The 21,438-nt window shown below is 42.4% G+C and overlaps 1 protein-coding gene across 1 annotated transcript in view; it reads left to right on the top strand.

Annotated features, from left to right (window-relative positions):
• The window catches only part of LOC139384000 (c-ros oncogene 1, receptor tyrosine kinase), a 678,262-nt gene that overhangs the window by 628,245 nt on the left and 28,579 nt on the right, over window positions 1-21,438 (top strand). The window contains exons 15-20 of the mRNA XM_071128628.1: window positions 7,113-7,251; window positions 8,820-8,990; window positions 10,860-10,958; window positions 11,354-11,512; window positions 13,765-13,878; window positions 20,935-21,121. Of these exons, the coding sequence (XP_070984729.1) occupies window positions 7,113-7,251; window positions 8,820-8,990; window positions 10,860-10,958; window positions 11,354-11,512; window positions 13,765-13,878; window positions 20,935-21,121 (869 nt within the window). The remainder of the gene's footprint in view (window positions 1-7,112; window positions 7,252-8,819; window positions 8,991-10,859; window positions 10,959-11,353; window positions 11,513-13,764; window positions 13,879-20,934; window positions 21,122-21,438) is intronic.

Genomic DNA, 21,438 nt, shown 5'->3' with positions numbered 1-21,438 from the left:
CCGTCACGTTGTACATCGCCATATTTTCCGTTACATTCCTTTTCTTGGAATAGAAGCACCATAATATTAATCAAATTAAGAAAAAATTCTTAAAATCAGTCCCATACTAAGTTCTTACAAAAAAGGTTTTAAAATCTCTAGTACAGCCACTATTGAAGGCTATCAAATGCTTCTCAAAGATGCCCTCTGGTGGTCAAACTAGCACTAACTAGCATTAATGGTACCAGTAGTTTGCAATTAAATAACATGCCATATAATTTTTTGGCACCACGCAAGCTGTGCTGCAGTACGCTGCAACTTTTAAAGGAAGAACCACTAAGCTGGGCTTTACGGAAGAGTCGCCAGAAAATAAGTCATTTTTTTAAAGAAGAAAATAAGCAAACATGTTTGGAGTTCGCCAAAAGGAATGTGGGAGACTCCGCAAACATATGGAAGAAGGTACTCTGGTCAGATGAGACTAAAATGTAGCTTTTTGGCCATCAAGGAAAACACTATGACAGCTCTCATCCCCCGAGAACACCATCCCCATATGGTGGTGGCAGCATCATGCTGTGGGGAGGTTTTTCATCGGCAGGGAATGGGAAACTGGTCAGAATTGAAGAAACGATGGATGCTAAAAACAAGGATATTCTTGAGGGAAACCTGTTTCAGTCTTCCAGAGATTTGAGACTGGGACGGAGGTTCACCTTCCAGCAGGACAATGACCCTAAGCATACTGCTAAAGCAACACTCGAGTGGTTAAGGGGAAACATTCAAATGTCTTGGAATGGCCTAGTCAAAGCCCAGACTTCAATCCAATTGAGAATCTGTGGTATAACGTAAAGATTGTTGTTCACCAGCAGAACCCATCCAACTAACAGGAGCTGGAGCAGTTTTGCCTTGAAGAATGGGAAAAAAATCCCAGTGGCTTGATGTGCCAAGCTTAGAGATATACCCCAGGAGACTTGCATCTGTAATTGCTGTATAAATTGGCTCTACGAAGTATTGACTTTGGGGAGGTGAATAGTTATGCACGCTCAAGTTTTCTGTTTTGTTGTCTTATTTCTTGTTTGCTTCACAATAAAAAATATTTTGCATCTTCAAAGTGGTAGGCATGTTGTGTAAATCAAATGATATAAACCCCACAAAAATCTATTTTAATTTCAGGTTGTAAGGCAACAAAGGAAAAATGCCAAGGGAGGTGAATACTTTCGCAAGCCACTGTATATCATGTCAAATAGGCCTCGTGTAAAATCATTGTCAAAAGCGCAAGAGATACTGTTGCATGACTAACAGGTGCTGTTAGATTACAACATAATCTATCTGCCAGTTAGGAACAAGGTAAACAATACTAAATAAAGGATAAGTAATACCAGAGAGTATGTTATAATGAAAAAAAAGTGTAAAGCCTTTATACATTATAGCAAAGTTTAAAAACAGCCAAACTTGTGAAATTGCTTTATCCAACCTTTTGCAGTTGCGTGAGGCATGGTCAGTAGGATATGAAACAAATACTCCAATAGGCAACAGAATTACAATATAATATATTACAATATATTATTATACAGACTACAATACATTTAAATATATGTATGGGTTGATGCATTTTTCGTTAGGGCAAATATGGTCTGTGATATTGAGTTAGAAATGTAAAACTTTAGAGTGCTTAATAAGCATCGAATACATTGCAAGTTTGCCCTTTTTGGGCCATTAGGCTACACGTTACAATAGGATTCCTCTCTGACGTACCGCAGCATCAGTAGTCTAAACTGTTGCACAAATTGGGGGATTATTCACACATTGTCAAGCTATTAGACTGTACTTTTGTAAATTAATTGAGGCGTGAATGTTTGTCAGTCTCGTTCCTATTGCAATAGAGTCCTGCATCAGGCCAAAAAAAATCAGCAGGTGGGTTGCCCCGGAGTTGAAAGAGAACTTGGGGAAATACAATGGCTCAATTACACTTGACATGTGGACTGCCGATGTTCTAAAATAGAATACTTGTACCTTATAGCCCATTACATAAACGAAGACTGAACATTTTCCACCATGGAGTGGGACAGTGCATCACAAAACTAACATAAGGCCAGCTATTGTGAAAGAATACTTGTGGATCTTCTTGATTTCCTCTATCGCTTCAAGAGGCCTACTGTCCACCTGGTAATTGTGTGGTTAATGTGTCACCTTCAGATGGATGTGTGGTTTCGGAGAGAAGCCAGCTGTGAGCGACCAGACACAGTGGATGACATCCTTTTCCTGCACAGCAATTTGAAGAGATCCAGTGTCATCACTGTTTTTTAAGTTATTGTTTTGGTATAAATTTGTTTTCTAATATTTGAAGGCTCTTTAAAGCGATTTGAGTTGTCAATGTACTGCATTGCATTGTGAAGGGAAAAAAATCTGTTCTTAATTCATGGCACGGTTTATTTTTAGCCAAATCAAAATCAAATCATTTTTTATTTGCCACATGTTTAGCAGATGTTATTTCGGGTGTATCAAAACACTTGTGTTTCTAGCTCCAACAGTGCAGCAATATCTAACAATTCACATCAATACACACAAACTAAAAGTAAAACAATTGAATTAAGGAATATACAATTATATAAATATTAGGATGAGCAATGTCTGAGTGACAGAATATAATACAGTATATTCATATGAGATGAGTAAAGCAAAAATATGTGAAAATTATTAAAGTGACTAGTGTTCCATTATTAGAGTGGACAGTGATTTCAAGTCTATGTATATGGGGCAGCAGCCTCTAAGGTGCCGAGTTACATAACCAGGTGCAAGCCGTCTAGTGGTGGCCATGAGATAGAAGCTGTTTTTCAGTCTCTCGGTCCCAGCTTTGATGCACCTGTACTGACCTCCCGTTCTGGGTGATAGCAGGGAGAACAGGTTGATGTCCTTGATGATCTTTTTGGCCTTCCTGTGACCTCAAGTGCTATAGGTGTACTGGAGGGCAGGTAGTTTGCCCCCGGTGATGTGTTGGGCAGACCGCACCACCCTCTGGAGAACCCTGCGGTTGCAGGGGGTGCAGTTGCCGTACCTGGCAGTGATACAGCCCAACAACATGCTCTCCATTGTGCATCTGTAAAAGATTGTGAGGGTTTTAGGTGCCAAGCCAAATTTCTTCAGCCTCCTGAGGTTGAAGAGGCGCTGTCTGTGTTGGTGGACCATCGTCAATGATGTGTACACTGAGGAACTTGAAGACGTCGGTATCCACGATGTGGCTGGTTTTCCCTTTGTAGTCCGTGATTGTCTGTAGAACCTGCCACATACGTCTCGTGTCTGAGCCATTGAATTGCGACTCCACTTTGTCTCTATACCAATGTTTTGCCTGTTTGATTGCCTTACGGCCTTGCCATAAGGTATGGAATAACTACACTGTTTGTATTTGGCCATATTCCCAGTCACCTGGCCATGGTTAAATGCAGTTGGTCACACTTTCAGTTTTGCGCGAATGCTGACATCTATCCACGGTTTCTGGTTAGGGTAGGTTTTAATGGTCACAGTGGGTACAACATCTCCTATACACTTCTTGATAAACTCAGTCACCGTATCTGTGTATTCATCAATGTTAATTCCAGAGGCTACTTGGAACATATCCCAGTCCGCGTGATCAAAATTATCTTCAAGCGTAGATTCCGATTGGTCAGACCAGCGTTGAATAGTCCTTAGCACGGGTACTTCCTGTTTGTGTTTCTGCCTATAGGAAGGGAGGAGCAAAATGGAGCCATGATCAGATTTGCCTAAGGGAGGGTGGGGGAGGGCCTTGTAGGCCTTCCAGATGTTGGAGTAGCAGTGGTCAAGGGTTTTAGCAGCTCGAGTACTACAGTCAATGTGTGGATATAACTTTGGTAGTGTTTTACTCAAATTTGCTTTGCTGTAATCCCCAGCTACAATAAATGCGGCCTCAGGATATGTGATTTCCAGTTTGCATAAAGTCCAGTGACGTTCTTTGAGCCATTGTGGTGTCGACTTGAGGGGGAATATACACGGCTGTAACCTAAGAAAATTATCTTGGGAGGTAATACGGTCGGCATTTGATTGTGAGGTATTCTAGGTCGGGGGAACAAAAATACTTGGGTTTCTGTATGTTATCACAATCCGGGCAATGAGTGGTTAATCATGAAACATACACCCCAACCTTTCTTCTTACCAGAGAGTTCTTTATTCCTGTCTGCGCAATATACTAAGAACCCAGCTGGCTGTATGGACAAAGACAGTATATCCAGAGAGAGTCATGTTTCTGTGAAACAGAGTATATGTTACAATCCCTGATGTCTCTCCTGATGGAGATTCTCTCCCTGAGCTGGTCTACTTTATTATCCAGAGACTGAACATTAGCGAGTAATATACTCTGAAGTGGTGGGTGGTGTGTGCGCCTCCTGTGTCGGACTAGAAGTCCACTCCGAATACCTCTTCTCCGCCGGAGGTGTTTTGGACCAGCCTTTGGAATCAATTCAATTGCATTGGGGGGTACGAACAAAGGATCCAATTCGGGAAAGTCGTATTCCAGGTTGTAATATTGGTATCCCAAAAACTTTTCTGTCTGTATGTAATATCAGAAAACATTTCTTGGGCTTGCAGACAAATTAATTAATGCAGGAAAAGCGGAATAATAGCCTACTGACTGTCGTCATAAAAACAATTAGACAAAAAAATGTATATTATTTTGTTGGGTAACGGATCGGCTCTTGTAATTCATTAAGAGGTGGCTTCTATCTTCAATATAATCATTTATTCAGAAGGTTAAACCCATAGGTCTTTGGTCTACAGTAAATTCAATTCGATTACCAGGTTAATTTTTCATTAGGTTATAATAATCCATGCCTTCTGGGAATGTTTGTAAGTCCAAAAGTTATGGGTAGAGTTAGAAATGTGGCTGTCAGAAGTATCACAATGGAAATTAACTTTTTATCCATCTGTCTGCATATTTCAAGACATGGCATATAAGGGTGCAGAGATACCATACCCTATGCGTTGGACGATACTTTTCTCATCAATTATCTTGAGAAAAAATATACTTAAAAACTGAAATTCAACCAATGTCCGCCTTGAAATGCTTTATTATCCAAATGTTGAAAGTGCATGTGGGCGACAGAGAGAAATAAAATGGTGCAGTTTGAGGCCATGTGGCAGAGAGTGATGCGGGCGCTGGAGATAGCGATGTGAGCAGGTGGATCCGGGCAGGTGTGATGTAGGTTGTATGTGTATGTTTTGTATTGTCTAAAAAGATTAAATCAAATCTTACAAAAATATAAATAGGGAAAAATGAAAGGCTTGCAAAACGATGATTGATTTATTTTGTTAACATTCTTCATTGTAACCACAATGTCACAAATAATTGAACATACACAACATGAGCAAATTAACTTGGTCAAAACATTTCTTTATTAAAGACTATCAGGAACAATATTGGTACTTATTTATTTTGATCCAAAGCCACAGATGAGTGAGTCACTCAGCTTTATGCTAACAAATATAGCTTTATGCTGCAAAACAGCCTACTAAATAGGCCAAGACTAAACAAATATATTAGATTGCCTAAATAAACTAGTACATCTCTTAAATAAAAGTAGCTCAGGTCTTGAAAATATGGGCAACACCACCCCCCTCATTCTCGCTGCACTCTCTTTCATTCAGTTACTTCTTCACATCCGCAAAGAAGGACATTCAGAAACTCACTTTATATAGAGAGGCTATCACTCTTTCACACTGTGGTGAATAAAGTTTGTTATTTAGAATTATTTATTTCTGTTTTTAGAGGGAGAGAAACCAAAAGCCCACCGTGCCTATTTTTCGAAAATAATCAGTCCACATGTCAAGTGTAATTGTATTTACCCAAGTTCTCTCTCAACTCCACGACCACCCGGCAGCAACTTTTTGGGGGGCCTGATGCAGGAATCTAGTGCGAGAGAAGAGAGACTCTCGGACATTCACACCTCCATTAATTTACGAAAAGATAGTAAATTGTGCCACAGTTTAGAATACCGATAGATCAGCATTCTAAATCCCCCTTGTGATAGTGTGGTGCAATGAGAGAATTGCACAATTTACCACAATCTGACACCATCTACCACAGACGGTCATGGCATAAGCTCAAAACGTTTAATTGAGGAAACACTATATGTGAGAGATTTTAGAAAGATCAGGACACATGTATTTATTTAATGTTATTTTTTACATGCATTTAACACCTTATTTTTGCCCTAAAAAAGTCTCAATTTTTACTTATAATTTTTTAACTGGTACTGGGGGCATTCAGATGAGTCTTGTGAGTGTGTCCTAGAGCAAAACAACCGATGTGTAAGTGTTTGTGAGAGTCTCACCTTTGCACAGAGGGGTCATATTAGTGTGTATCCCAAACGGTTCGAAAACTACAGACAGGAGTTGGCAAATCGGATGTACTGACTTCAGACGAGTCTCCTGACACTTGTGGAAGTCGTAGAGGAAAATATATGCGCACTCGATCAGGAATGGGAAGAATATCCTTCCAATTTCATTCAGCTAAGTTCAATTATGTTTTTCTTACTATGAAGTCATATGATGTAAAAAAAATAATAATGGCACAAAGCATATATTGTCTGCTAAATTAACTAGTCTCCAGCCTAGGCTGCCATTGACAATGCACATAGCCAGATAACAAAATAGGCCGACTCAGAATATGCTATTCTGTTCTTCTTTACATTTTCCTCTTATCATAATGTTTCTTTAGACCGGCCTAAAATAAATAATGGATTTATTGTGATGGTGTAGGCTATATTAAATTGATTTATTAGACTTTTAAAAAATGCAGATGTTCTAAATGCACGCATCATGCGTGGAGGCCTGGAGATGCTAAATGTGTTTATGTTAAGTAACGGTTAATTACCCTAAGACCTGCAGGCATTTGTATAACAGTTACCGTCTGACAAAATTTCATGACCGACACAGCCCTAGTAAAATAAGGAAATGAAAGGGGATATATTAGATCATTTAGAGTACATGTTGTTGTTTCTTTCCTCGATTGAGCACCTGTGCCTTTTTTTTATTTAAGCTGGGTTGAAGCGGGTCTGGGCACACCCACATTAAATGTATAATATATGTTAGAGATTGGTGTCACACTGACTAATTTGCCATGGTAACAGGTGGAGAGGGGTGTCCACATCCCCCTGATCATCGCAGGTGGAGGTGGGGGACGTGGGTACAGCAGCCAATCAGGCAGCCAGAATGAGTTAATGGACGACCCCAATGTACCAGGGCGTAACGGGAAGTCTGGAGCGGCAGGTAAAACTTCCAACAACACTGTGTGTTTTGTGTTGTGAAGAACTGCTTGACAGTGTGTGTGTGTGTGTGTGTGTGTGTGTGTGTGTGTGTGTGTGTGTGTGTGTGTGTGTGTGTGTGTGTGTGTGTGTGTGTGTGTGTGTGCCTGCCTGTGTGTGTGTGTGTGTGTGCCTGCCTGTGTGCGCCTGTGTTTGTGTGTGTGTCAGCCTGTGTGCGCCTGTGTTTGTGGGTGTCTGTTTGCTTGTTCTGTGTGTTTGCGGGGACATCTGCCTCAGTGTGTGCCCCCAATCCATTCTGTCCCCCTGTGTCCCGCTCCCTTGGTGCAGTTTGAGTTCAATACAACTACAGCTTTTTAAAGGCTTGCTCCCCAACTGAGTTCTACTAACAACTCAATATAATTATTTACCACTTTCCTCTCCCAACCCAGTGTTTTCAGTGTCTTGTGCTCCATTATGTGTTTCAAATACCTTTTCTGTGTGGCTTGTTACTTACAGCTAGAGTATGCTTTAGCGGGGATAGGCAATTTTTGTTAACAGTATTGTATAAAGTTGGTTTATTTGTTAAGTTTTTTATACATTTTATATGTGAGAAATTGACCGTAGAACGTTGCATTGGAAACTATACACTCCTGTTTTGGGTGTACTCCAGCTTTGTGGTCTGTTTATGGCAAAAGAAAATGTGAGTTTCATAGGACCCCTACTTCAGTTCATAGTAATTTTATATTTCTTACTAGTAAATTAAGACAGGACAAGATGACAGGTTTGCATGCCTATTAACTTCACAATTTGTCTCTCTCCTTTTCTACCTGGGGTGCAAACACAACGCCTCTACATTAATTTTTTACACATCTCTGCATCCATTATTCACTCATTGTGAGTCATATTAGGCTGTTCAGTAGGCCTTTGGCTTACTGTGAGTGTAGCCCGTTGAGGGCAAATAATACATTTGCTCTGTCTGGTCTGTTTACTGTTTGTTGCTGGCGTAGGATTTTCTTTTTTTTTAGGTTTTGGATGTACTTGTTTGTCTCATTTGACTGGTGGGAAAGAAGAGGAGAAAATAGGGCAAGACGCGAGCTGGGAGAGTTTGTGTAGGATTAATTGTGGGTGTCTTCGTGCTAACTAGAGCCGGAGCATGGTTTTGAGAGGAGAGGTGGAGGCCCCTACAACAAACTACTGCCAAGTCTCTATCAGATACAGAGGTGGTTACTGTCTTTCTGGCTCAGCACTGGAAGCATTCCTGATTCTATTTCAGACATTGACCTGAGTGTGAATGGGTGGATGCTAGGGAGTTTCAATCAAATGAATCATAATATTACCATCTGCCATCCCATAAGAACAGCCTTTATCTACATGTTGGTGCCCCATATGAGGATGATCCTCCACATTATGGTGCCCATGTGAGGATTTGCTTGCAACATTTAAGGACTGTGACTGTCCAGAAATCAATCAATCAATCGATCAAGTGTTCATTGATTGATTGGCTATCCAGAACGTGTCAATAAATGTGTGCACATGATTTAATCCAGTGTATAACTGTCTTAGTGTTTGTCCTTTGTATCTTTGTGTGTGTAGGTGGAGGCGGAGGTTGGAATGACAGTAATCCTGGGTCTCTGGGTGGGAGACCCCTAATACTTGGAGGCCAGGGGGGGCAACCCTGCCAGAAGTTGGGCTGGAAGACCCGAGGGGGCTTCGGGGGAGGGGGAGGCCCCTGTACATCCGGTGGTGGAGGAGGGGGGTATAGAGGTAGGTAAAAAATATATACAGTAAATATACAGTATATAGTAATATGAATATACAGCCCGGTTCGATCCCGGCACACAATTGGCCCAGCGTCATCCGGGTTAGGGGAGGGTAAATAAGAATTTGTTCTTAACTGACTTGCCTAGTTAAATAAAGGTTAAATAAAATAAATAAAAATAATATAAAGCAGTGCATTCGGGAAAGTATTCAGACCCCTTGACTTTTTCCACATTTTGTTACATTGCAGCCTTATTCTAAAATGTATAAAATATTTTTTCCCCCTCATAAATCAACAAACGATACCCCAGTTTCTGCCATTATTCTCTGCAGATCCTATCAAGCTCTATTTGGTTGGATGGGGAGCGTCACGGCACAGCTATTTTCAGTTCTCTTCAGAAATGTTCGGGCTCTGGCTGGGCCACTCAAGGACATTCAGAGACTTGTCCCAAAGCCACTCCTGCGTTGTCTTGGCTGTGTGCTTAGGGTCGTTGTCCTGTTGGAAGGTGAACCTTAGCCCCAGTCTGACGTCCTGAGTGCTCTGGAGCAGGTTTTCATCAAATATCTCTCTGTACTTTACTCCATTCACCTTTCCCTCGATCCTGACTAGTTGCCCAGTCCCTGCCAGTCAAAAACAGCATGATTCTGCCACCACCATGCTTCACTGTAGGGATGGTGCCAGGTTTCTTTCAGACGTGACGCTTGGCATTCAGGCCAAAGAGTTCAATCTTGGCCTTATCAGATCAGAGAATCTTGTTTCTCATGGACTGAGAGTCCTTTAGGTGTCTTTAGGCAAACTCCAAGTGGGCTGTCATGTGCGTTTTACTGAGGAGTGACATCTGTCTGGCCACTTTACAATTAAGGTCTGATTGGTGGAGTGCTGCAGAGATGGTTGTCCTTCTGGAAGGTTCTCCCATCTCCACAGAGGAACTCTGGAGCTCTGTCAGAATGACTATCGGGTTCTTGGTCACCTCCCTGAGGTCTTGGGGACCTTCAATGTTGCAGAAATATTTTGGTACCCTTCCCCAGATCTGTGCCTCGACACAATCCTGTCTCGGAGCTCTACGTACAGTTCCTTCGACCTCATGGCTTGGTTTCTACTCTGGCATGCATTCATGGGACCTTTATATAGACAGGTGTGTGCCTTTCAATTGAATTTACCACAGGTGGACTCCAATCAAGTTGTAGGAACATCTTAAGGATGATCAATGGAAACTGGATGCACCTGAGCTCAATTTCGAGTCTCATAGAAAAGGGTTTGAATACTTATGTAAATAATGTATTTATGTTTTTTTATTTGTAATAACTTTGCAAAAATGTCTAAGAACCTGCTTTCGCTTTGTCATTATGGGGTGTTGTGTGTAGACTGATGAGGGGAAAAAATTATTTAATCAATTTTAGAATAAGGCTGTAACGTAACAAAATTTGGATAAGAGAAGGGGTCTGAATACTTTCCGAATTGTAGATGTCATGTAGATTTTCAATCACCCTTTCTGTCACTTTGTCATTGTTGGTCCATAAAACTTTATTATCATTATTTATCATTAGATAATATCATCAGGTAGCACTTTAGATTAAATTAAACCTACTGTACATACCATGGGTGTCAATCTAGTTCCATGGAGGGCCTAGTGTCTGCATGTTTTTGATTTTTCCTTTCAATGAAGACCTAGACAACCAGATGAGGGGAGTTCTTTACTAATTAGTGACCTTAATTCATCATTCAAGTTTAAAGGAGGAGCGAAAACCTGCAGATAATCGGCCCTTTGTGGAATGAGTTCGACACCTACTATATACCATGGAGGTACTCTGTAGTAAGTTCGCTGACTGATTGCGTCATTTTATTACCACGACCATCCCCTTCACTTTCTCTAGGTGGCAGCACCTCTGAAGCAAATGACCCAAAGCAGGACGGGGATGACGGTTCCTCTTTCACCAACCCAGAGGGAGAGATCTTCCTGGATGCTCTGAAAGGTAACGGATGATGAAATGAGACAATTACAGTACACAGTCTATGAACTACAGTGCGGCGACTGGCAAGGTAGAGGTTAGTGAGGCGGACCAGTAGGCAGGCGTCAGACAGGGTGATGAAGGTGGGAATTGAACTGGCAATCGGAGGTCTGCTGGTGTCTGCTCCCAGGTACCTTTCACTACTGTTGTGCCCTTGAGCAAAGCGCTGCTCTGCAGTTGACACTGTGCTGCTCCCAGCCTATTCTATTCTATTATTTTCTATTCTAGCATATGGAGGCTATTGCATCTGTAACATTGTATATTGTGGGTTGAGGAATAAAGCAATGGGGCAGCATATACGGTAAGACATCTGCACGGAGCATATCCGTTGACCATTTCCTGTGTCTGTGCCTGTATAGGGATGGAAAGTGATGGAGAAGTGATCATCTGCCCCGTGCAGAACTGTAGCCACTGTGAGACGGGCGAGTGTCATGAGAACGAGGAGGGGACAATGTGTTACTGTGACGAGGACCTCGAACTTGCCCCCGACGGTGTCTCTTGTGTCAATGCATCAACAGGTCAGAGACACACATACACATACACACACACACACACACACACACACACTCTCTCTCACTACCTTTGTAATATAACAATCAGAGATATATGTGCCTTGCTCAATTTGATGATTATAATAGAATTCTACATATAAATTAAAACATAATTAATCTTCCTTAAATCATCCACTTAAAAGTAATCTATTAGCAGGGGTTCTATACTTTATTGAATCTTACTCATAGGAAATGCTTTTTAATGATGTAGTAATAATTCACTAATTGTTATAATTTTTTGATCAATTGATCAATTTTGATCAATACTTAGGATAGCTTGCAGAGGTGAAATCATTGTTCCATATTACTTTTCCAGACTTGGGTCAAAAACATAAGTCACATTCTTTTAAAAACTTTAAAGGTTAGTACTTGAAAGTATTTTAATGTGTGCTTGACTGACCTTGGAGTTTGCATTTTGTGGACTATACCATTGGTGACCATTGTGTAGCACATGTAAAGTATTGAAATAATATGCCGTATGCAGGCGCTAATAGAAGTTTACTATGGTTCTTGTCTGGGTAAACAAAGATTCTGAGCCAACACAAAAAATTATCCACCACCAAAAGATGACTGCGACAACAATATATTCCGTAGTGGTTGGCACTAATATTGAACATTTTATATGATATAGCTCTCAGATCATTCATACCAGGCGTAATGGGCAGTCAGCAAGCAGACTTAACCGAGCTGTGGAAGTCAACAGAAAAGTTAGTTTTTTATATAGTCGATATCTAGTATTATCGTATCGAAAAAATATTCAGCTGATATTGGAATAGATTTTCCATATTTGTATCCATCCATAGGATTAGCAATTAGAACTTGTGCCCATCATTAATATTCACTTAATTTGTCATGACTGTCCTGTAAGGATCTGAATGGGTCAGATCAGCTTGGCAATGGATCACAATAACCACCTCTTACACACAGAAGAGGGGAGGAGGGAGCTGGTTGGGTATTGACACCTCACCTACTGTAACTTGAAAAGTATATACAGTAGGTATATGAAGTCTCCATCCTCTACGTTGTATTTTCAATATGACAAATTATGAAAGTATTTTTCCTAAGATAGGAATATGATTTTAGGAGCCATAAGAGATAGTTTGTCTCCTATAAACATTGCACAGTAAGTAGCAACACCCCGAGTGAAGTCAGAGAGCGTGTCAGTCTGACAGAACCCTGTTGACCAGAGTGCATAAAAGGATTGGTAAAGATATTAACATGGAGACCAGAGAGACGTTTTAGCTGCAGCTCACGTCCAAAGTGGTTTGATCTCTGAATATCAACACGAGGTAGAGAAGAGAAACTCCCCTCCTGAAAAATCACTGGTGCAGCTGATTAGCTGTCCTAAGGAACGTATCTAGAAAAGCGAATTTAAGTGGGACCATTCTACTACTCTTCAAACCATTCTATTCTACTACCCTTCTCAAATCACCGTATTCAACTACTCTCATCACTAATGGGAACCGTCGAAACGGCTGGCTAGCCTATCATCCAAGGAGCATCTTCCAGAGTGAACAACAGTAGAAGACAGAGGGTAGGGGGGACCCCTTTTGGACAATCAGAGCCTTACAAGCTTTCCACTGAAATCTCAACACCCTTCCTTAGGAGGGCTGGTACCGACAGAGATCCACAGTGAACAAAGGCATTTAAACGTAAATATATTCATGATTTCTTACTCCAAACGGGCGGTGGTTCCTGTCCAAAGTATGTGATTACTGTGAGAGTAGTTCCTAAAATGTATCAACGATAAGTGTCTCTTTCTCTCTCTATCTACATCTCCTTTGTAACATGCCGCTAGGGACCTTATCCTAATGTATTAAGTGTGTATGTTTATCCTATGTTATCATTTAGTTAGCTAGTAAATAAATAATTAAACCAATTTGTGTAGTACTGAATTAGTAAGGCTGGGTTTTTTGCAGATACTGGAGGTTACGACTGTTTAGAATGATGATATGATATGAGGTTATGATTAATACGTTGACTGTTTTATGGATGTGGTAGAGTTTAATTCGGGAGATGGTAACTCTTTAACCAACAACTCTCGTGGTGCCCCAAATTCCTAATGAGTTAATTGTTACATGATTAATTTAATCGGGTAATAACTAAAGATAGTTAGTTATTTCGATAAATAACAGTCATCAGATGATTGAAAGTAAATTCACAACATCTTCTAATAAGATGTACTTCACCCAGATCTGAACTCTTCTCTCCCCTGACAGAGGTGTCTCCGCTGCCACCCCAGCCCTCCCTGTCCCATCTGGCCCTGGGTCTGTCTGTGGGGACCTCAGCCCTCATCGCTGCCCTGCTGCTAGCTGTGTCTGGAGTCATGATCAGTGAGTGGTGAAATGCGACAGATACACACCTATGGTTGTGTGCACACACACACACACACACGCAAGCTTACGCGGAATCACACAGGCACAAAAACACACAAATGTTGGTGTAAGGCATATTAAAAACATGTAGGTATCTATACATACTGTGAGAACACAACACACCATTACATGTGAACACGTTATGTGCGCACAAGCACGCGTATGTGCATACACACACACACAATCAGGAAGATTGCTGCGCACAGACTAGGTACTTTGATGGATCAATGGCTGATCCTTCACAGACCTAACACGTCATCAGATTGCGACGTATGTTTGTTGTTGTTGAACGCTGTTGAATGCCAAAACCTGAACTAGAAACCTCAAGTTTAAAAGATGACAGTGTTTTAATATACACTGCTCAAAAAAATAAAGGGAACACTAAAATAACACATCCTAGATCTGAATGAATGAAATATTCTTATTAAATACTTTTTTCTTTACATAGTTGAATGTGCTGACAACAAAATCACACAAAAATTATCAATGGAAATCCAATTTATCAACCCATTGAGGTCTGGATTTGGAGTCAAAATTAAAGTGGAAAACCACACTACAGGCTGATCCAACTTTGATGTAATGTCCTTAAAACAAGTCAAAATGAGGCTCAGTAGTGTGTGTGGCCTCCACAGTCTGTGGTGCAACGTGGCGTTGGTGGATGGAGCGAGACATGATGTCCCAGATATGCTCAATTGGATTCAGGTCTGGGGAACGGGCGGGCCAGTCCATAGCATCAATGCCTTCCTCTTGCAGGAACTGCTGACACACTCCAGCCACATGAGGTCTAGCATTGTCTTGCATTAGGAGGAACCCAGGGCCAACCGTACCAGCATATGGTCTCACAAGGGGTCTGAGGATCTCATCCTGGTACCTAATGTCAGTCAGGCTACCTCTGGCGAGCACATGGAGGGCTGTGCGGACCCCCAAAGAAATGCCACCCCACACCATGACTGACCCACCGCCAAACCGGTCATGCTGGAGGATGTTGCAGGCAGCAGAACGTTCTCCACGGCGTCTCCAGACTCTGTCACGTCCGCCTACAACGCCTGGGCATGCTCCTGATGAGGTGGTGGATGGTCTCCTGAGGTATCTCCTCCCAGACCTGGACTAAAGCATCCGCCAACTCCTGGACAGTCTGTGGTGCAACGTGGCGTTGGTGGATGGAGCGAGACATGATGTCCCAGATGTGCTCAATTGGATTCAGGTCTGGGGAACGGGCGGGCCAGTCCATAGCATCAATGCCTTCCTCTTGCAGGAACTGCTGACACACTCCAGCCACATGAGGTCTAGCATTGTCTTGCATTAGGAGGAACCCAGGGCCAACCGCACCAGCATATGGTCTCACAAGGGGTCTGAGGATCTCATCTCGGTACCTAATGGCAGTCAGGCTACCTCTGGCGAGCATATGGAGGGCTGTGCGGACCCCCAAAGAAATGCCACCCCACACCATGACTGACCCACCGCCAAACCGGTCATGCTGGAGGATGTTGCAGGCAGCAGAACGTTCTCCACGGCGTCTCCAGACTCTGTCACGTCTGTCACATGTGCTCAGTGTGAACCTGCTTTCATCCATGAAGAGCACAGGGCGCCAGTGGCGAATTTGCCAATCTTGGCGTTCTCTGTCAAACGCCAAACGTCCTGCACGGTGTTGGGCTGTAAGCACAACCCCCACCTGTGGACGTCGGGCCCTCATACCACCCTCATGGAGTCTGTTTCTGACCGTTTGAGCAGACACATGCACATTTGTGGCCTGCTGGAGGTCATTTTGCAGGGCTCTGGCAGTGCTCCTCCTGCTCCTCCTTGCACAAAGGCGCAGGTAGTGGTCTTGCTGCTGGGTTGTTGCCCTCCTATGGCCTCCTCCACATCTCCTGATGTACTGGCCTGTCTCCTGGTAGCGCCTCCATGCTCTGGACACTACGCTGACAGACACAGCAAACCTTCATGCCACAGCTCGCATTGATGTGCCATCCTGGATGAGCTGCACTACCTGAGCCACTTGTGTGGGTTGTAGCCTCGTGCTTCCACTAGAGTGAAAGCACCGGCAGCATTCAAAAGTGACCAAAACATCAGCCAGGAAGCATAGGAACTGAGAAGTGGTCTGTGGTCACCACCTGCAGAACCAATCCTTTATTTTGGGTGTCTTGCTAATTGCCTATAATTTCATATAATTTCAATCATTTGCACAACAGCATGTGAAATGTATTGTCAATCAGTGTTGCTTCCTAAATGGACAGTTTGATTTCACAGAAGTGGGATTGACTTGGAGTTACATTGTGTTGTTTAAGTGTTCCCTTTATTTTTTTGAGCAGTGTACTTTGTTTTGGATGCTCTGTTGGGCTTAGTTGCTGTGAGCGCTGCTGTCTGTCCCAGGATTCTGCCAGATTCCGCATGGGGGGATAGACACAAAAGCCTAGCTGGCTCTGAGGTTTAAAATGGAGGTCGCTATTGAACGTTTCCAGCGTTGCAGGAGCTGTGTTTACTTTGCTTTGTTCCGGGACAATGTGGACAGTGCTGACTTTCAATGTGGCAACTGCTTGCTTGCGGAGGACTACAGGAGTGAAGCGGCTACTCATAGCAAGCAAGTAGCAAACCTACACATGGTACTGGGGTATCCACGCCCACCTATCTTTTCTTTTTCTTCCACCCAAGTAGCCGGACGCCGCTCTGGTCTGGTGGAAGTTTCGCTTTCCACACTGGCCGGTGCTCAGCAGGGTTCCATCCCAGAAGGGGTCTCCCCCTTCCATGGAGAACAGAGCTATTCTCGACCCAACCAACCAGCCATGGAGGTACGCCACTTGCTGTGAAAGACGAAGAAAGCTTCCTCTGGCAAAAGATATCTCCTATGCCACCCTGGATCCAGAGGTTCCGGTGCCTTCTTCCTTGGGGGCTTCCCATTCAAGATCAGATGCAGGGGTACCTGCGTCTTCGTCCTCAGTTCTGTCTCCCTCTCCGGAGGCTTCTCACTCGGGTTCAGATCCTCGAAGCCCCCACCCTCATCAGACCATGAGGTTGACTGAGAGACCAGCCCATTCAACATCACCAGCTGTCATTATAGGCAGCTTTATGGTGAGAAACATCTCGTCCCAAAGGCAAAAACGCTATACTACCCAGGAGCAAGAATACAGAACATCACAAGGCTACTTCCGACTGTTCTGCGACAGATGCCGGGTAATTACATTGTCATAGTCCATGTGGGGTTAAACAACATCAGGAGGGCTGGCTGGGAACATTTGAAAATGTATTTTAAAGAACTGATTTTAGCATTAAAAGACTAAAAAGCTGCCAATCATTTCAGGTCCAGGACAATCGTTGGGCCGCGGGTGTGAAGATTACTGCTGGCAAAATATTACTGTAGCTCTGCTGGATTCACTTTTATAGATAATTTTGACACCTTCTGGAAACAGAAGATGGTCTACAGGAATGACGGAGTCCATCCAAATCATCTTGGCTCCACGCATTTCAAGTCTGCTTTGAAACAATGACTTTTCAATGATGAATAATATGAGCAAGTCTACTTCTGATAAGCTTCCCAGTAAAGCATTAAAAAACAATCAAGCAACCAAGAAAAGTGCTACAAATAGCTCATATGCAGCCTGTAACAGATGACATTCATATTCTGACTATATCTGAAACTCACTTAGAAAATACCTTTGATGATACAGTGGTAGCAATACATGGTTACCTAAAAGACTGAAATGCCAACGGGGGCGGTGTTGCGATCTATATTCACAACCACATTCCTGTAAATCTTAGAGACGATCTAATGTTAAATACTGTAATTACTCTGCCAATCCTGATGTCCTAGCCTTGTCTGAATCCTGGCTGAGGAAGGCCACCAAAAATTCTGAAATCTCCATCCCCAACTACAACACTTTCCGTGAAGATAGAACTGCCAAAGGGGGCGGAGTTGCAATCTACTGCAGAGAGAACCTCCAGAGTTCTGTCTTACTATCCAGGTCTGTGCCCAAACAGTTCGAGCATTCTACTTTTTAAAATCCACCTTTCCATAAATAAGTCTCTCACTGTTGCCGCTTGTTATAGACCCCCCTCAGCCTCCAGCTGTGACCTGGACACCATCTGTGAATTGATTGCTCCCCATCTAATCAGAGTTTGTACTGTTAGGTGACCTAAACTGGGATATGCTTAACACCCAGGCCATCCTACAATCTAAACTAGATGTCCTCAATCAAATTATCAAGGAACCTACCAGGTATAACCATAAATCTGTAAACATGGGTACCCTCATAGATATCATCCTGACCAACTTGCCCTCCCTCTCTCTGCTGTCTTCAAACAGGATCTCAGCGATCACTGCCCCATTGCTTGCATCCGTAATGGGTCCGCGTTCAAACGACAATCCCTCATCACTGTCAAACGCTGCCTAAAATACTTCAGAGAGCAGGCCCGGGTATCTTGGAAGGAAATTGACCTCCTCCCGTCAGTAGAGGATGCCTGGTTGTTCTTTAACCTCTCTGGGATATGTGGGACGCTAGCCAAGAGCCAGAAAAAATGCAGAGCGCCAAATTCAAATAAATTACTATAAAAATCTAGCTTTCATGAAATCGCACATGTAAGATACCAAATTATAGCTACACATGTTGTGAATCCAGCCAACATGTCAGATTCCAAAAAAGGCATTTCGGCGAAAGCAAACGATGCTATTATCTGAGAGTAGCACCTCCGTAAACAAAAGAGAGAAAACATATTTCAACCCTGCAGATGCGACACAAAACGCAGAAATAAAAATATAAATCATGCCTTACCTTTGATGAGCTTCTTCTGTTGGCACTCCAATATGTCCCATAAACATCACAAATAGTCATTTTGTTCGATTAATTCCGTCGATATATATCCAAAATGTACATTTATTTGGCGCGTTTGATCCAGAAAAACACTGGTTCCAACTTGCGCAACGTGACTACAAAATATCTCAAAAGTTACCTGTAAACTTTGCCAAAACATTTCAAACTACTTTTGTAATATATTTTAAAAGTAAATAATCGATCAAATTGAAGACGGGATGATCTGTGTTCAATATAGGAAGAAAACAAACTGACACTACCTTTCTGGTCACGCGCCTCTAACAGTACACTTGAAGTGACCCTCGTTTTGAACAGGGCTACTTCTTCATTACACAAAGGAAAAACCTCAACCAATTTCTAAAGACTGGGGACATTCAGTGGAAGCGATAGGATCTGCAAGAAGGTCCCTTAGAAATCTGGATTCCCAATGAAAACGCATTAAAAAGTGAGTGACCTCACCTCACAAAAATAAAAATCTGAATGGTTTGTCCTCTGGGTTTCGCCTGCTAAATAAGTTCTGTTATACTCACAGACATGATTCAAACAGTTTTAGAAACTTCAGAGTGTTTTCTATCCAAACATACTAATCATATGCATATCTTATCTTCTGGGGATGAGTAGCAGGCAGTTGAATTTGGGCATGCATTTCATCCGGACGTGAAAATACTGCCCCGTCACCAAGAAGTTAACCACGTCTCAGTAAGGACCAACACATCTTGATTGGAGCTGTGAACCTACACTTTAAATTGATCCATTTTAGGTAATACGCCCTTCCTCAGTAAAAGACACATGAAGCCCCTCCTCAGTAAAAGACACATGACAGCCCGCTTGGTGCCAAAGGGCACCTAAAGGACTCCCAGACCATGAGAAACAAGATTCTCTGGTCTGATGAAACCAAAAACTGAACTCTTTAGCTTGAATACCAAGCGTCATGTCTGGAGGAAACCTGGCACCACTCCTACAGTGACGCATGGTGGTGGCAACATGTTGTGGGGATGTATTTCAGCGGCAGGGACTGGGAGACTAGTTAGGATCAATGGGAAAGACGAACGGAGCAAAGTATACAGAGAACGTTGATGAAAACCTGCTCCAGAGCGCTCAGGACCTCATACTGGGTGAAGGTTCACCTTCCAACAGTACAACGACCCTAAGCACTCAGCCAAGACAACACAGGGGTAGCTTTGTAAAAAGTTTCTGAATGTCCTTGAGTGGCCCAGCCAGAACCCGGGCTTGGACTCGATCAAACATCTCTGGAGAGACTTGAAAAAAGCTGTGCAGTGACGTTCCCCATCCAACCTTAAAGAGCTTGAGAGGATCAGCAGAGAAGAATGGGAGAAACTCCCCAAATACAGGTGTGTCAAGCTTGTAGCGTCATACCCAAGAAGACTTGAGGCTGTAATCGCTGCCAAGTACTTAGTAAAAGGTCAGAATACTTATGCAAATATCATACTTCAGTTTTGTATTTGTAATAACTTTCTAAAAACCTGTCATTATGGGGGTAATGTGTGTAGTTTGAAGAGGGGAAAACAAGCCTTCTAAATGTCTTATGGAGTCTTTATTATTTATGAAGCCTTAATAAAATATACTCCATTTAAAGCGTAGGCAAATAAGAATGTATGTCTTCCTGCTCACTTTGTCATATTGTTGACAAAGTATCAACTTAAAAAACATGTTTTAATAGTGCTTTATTTTCAGATCTACAGTATCACCACATATTAAATTAAATGCACAAGTGGTTTTGAATGACTTCAGTTGATCCTAGAGACATGAAGCTTTCACGATACAATAACTTGATTTTCCATTGGCATGGAAATATATATATTTTAGGTCACCATACAGCAGTGGTTCCTATCCTTTTTCAGTTACTGTAGCACCAACTGAATTTCGCTCTGCCCATAGTACCCCTGAAGTACCCCATCATGTGTATTTTACCTGTAGGCATATGATATCATAAGTCTTCCCAAGCATCCCCTGTGGATAGGCCAAGTGCCCCCATGGGTCCTAGTACCCCTGGTTGAGAACCACTACCATACAGAATACACTAAATCAATACACGATAATACAACATACAAGGGCACTGCACATGGAGGGGAATGACTGCTTTCAATTTATGTGAAAAATAATCCAGGACGCCGACATTGCTCATATTTTACATCCCTTCACATATCTGTCCATGTTTCATCATAATATATTTATATTCTTGTCTATGCAGTGTACAGACGGAAGCATATAGAGCTACAGTCCATTCAGCTGGAGCTCCAGAGCCCAGACTGTAAACTGAGCAAGCTGAGGGCCTCCACCATCATGACCGACTACAACCCCAACTACTGCTTCGCTGGGAAGACCGCCTCTGTCAACGACCTGAAGGAGGTGCCCCGACGCAACATCTCCCTCACCAGGTAAACCAACCTGTAAAAATTGTCATAAACAACTTCAATATAATATATTCCATTTAGCAGATGCTTTTATCCAAAGCAACTTGCAGTCAAGCGTGGATAAATGTATTGCGTATGGCTGGTTCCGAAAATTGAACCCTCTATCCTGACATTGAAAGTGCCATGATTTACCAACTGAGCGACAGAGGACCACAACAAAAACAACAAGAATAAATTGTTGTTGTTTTAAACTACACCCAACAATGTAACAGCATAAGCTCTAATAAAGTGTAGTGTAACAGCATCAGCTCTAATAAAGTCTTAATTTAAGTCAGAATTTC

Source organism: Oncorhynchus clarkii, chromosome 25, assembly GCF_045791955.1.
Source record: "Oncorhynchus clarkii lewisi isolate Uvic-CL-2024 chromosome 25, UVic_Ocla_1.0, whole genome shotgun sequence".
Lineage (NCBI taxonomy): Eukaryota > Metazoa > Chordata > Actinopteri > Salmoniformes > Salmonidae > Oncorhynchus > Oncorhynchus clarkii.
The sequence above is the reverse complement of the archived record's forward strand: the minus strand, read 5'-3'. Positions and strand labels throughout refer to the sequence as shown.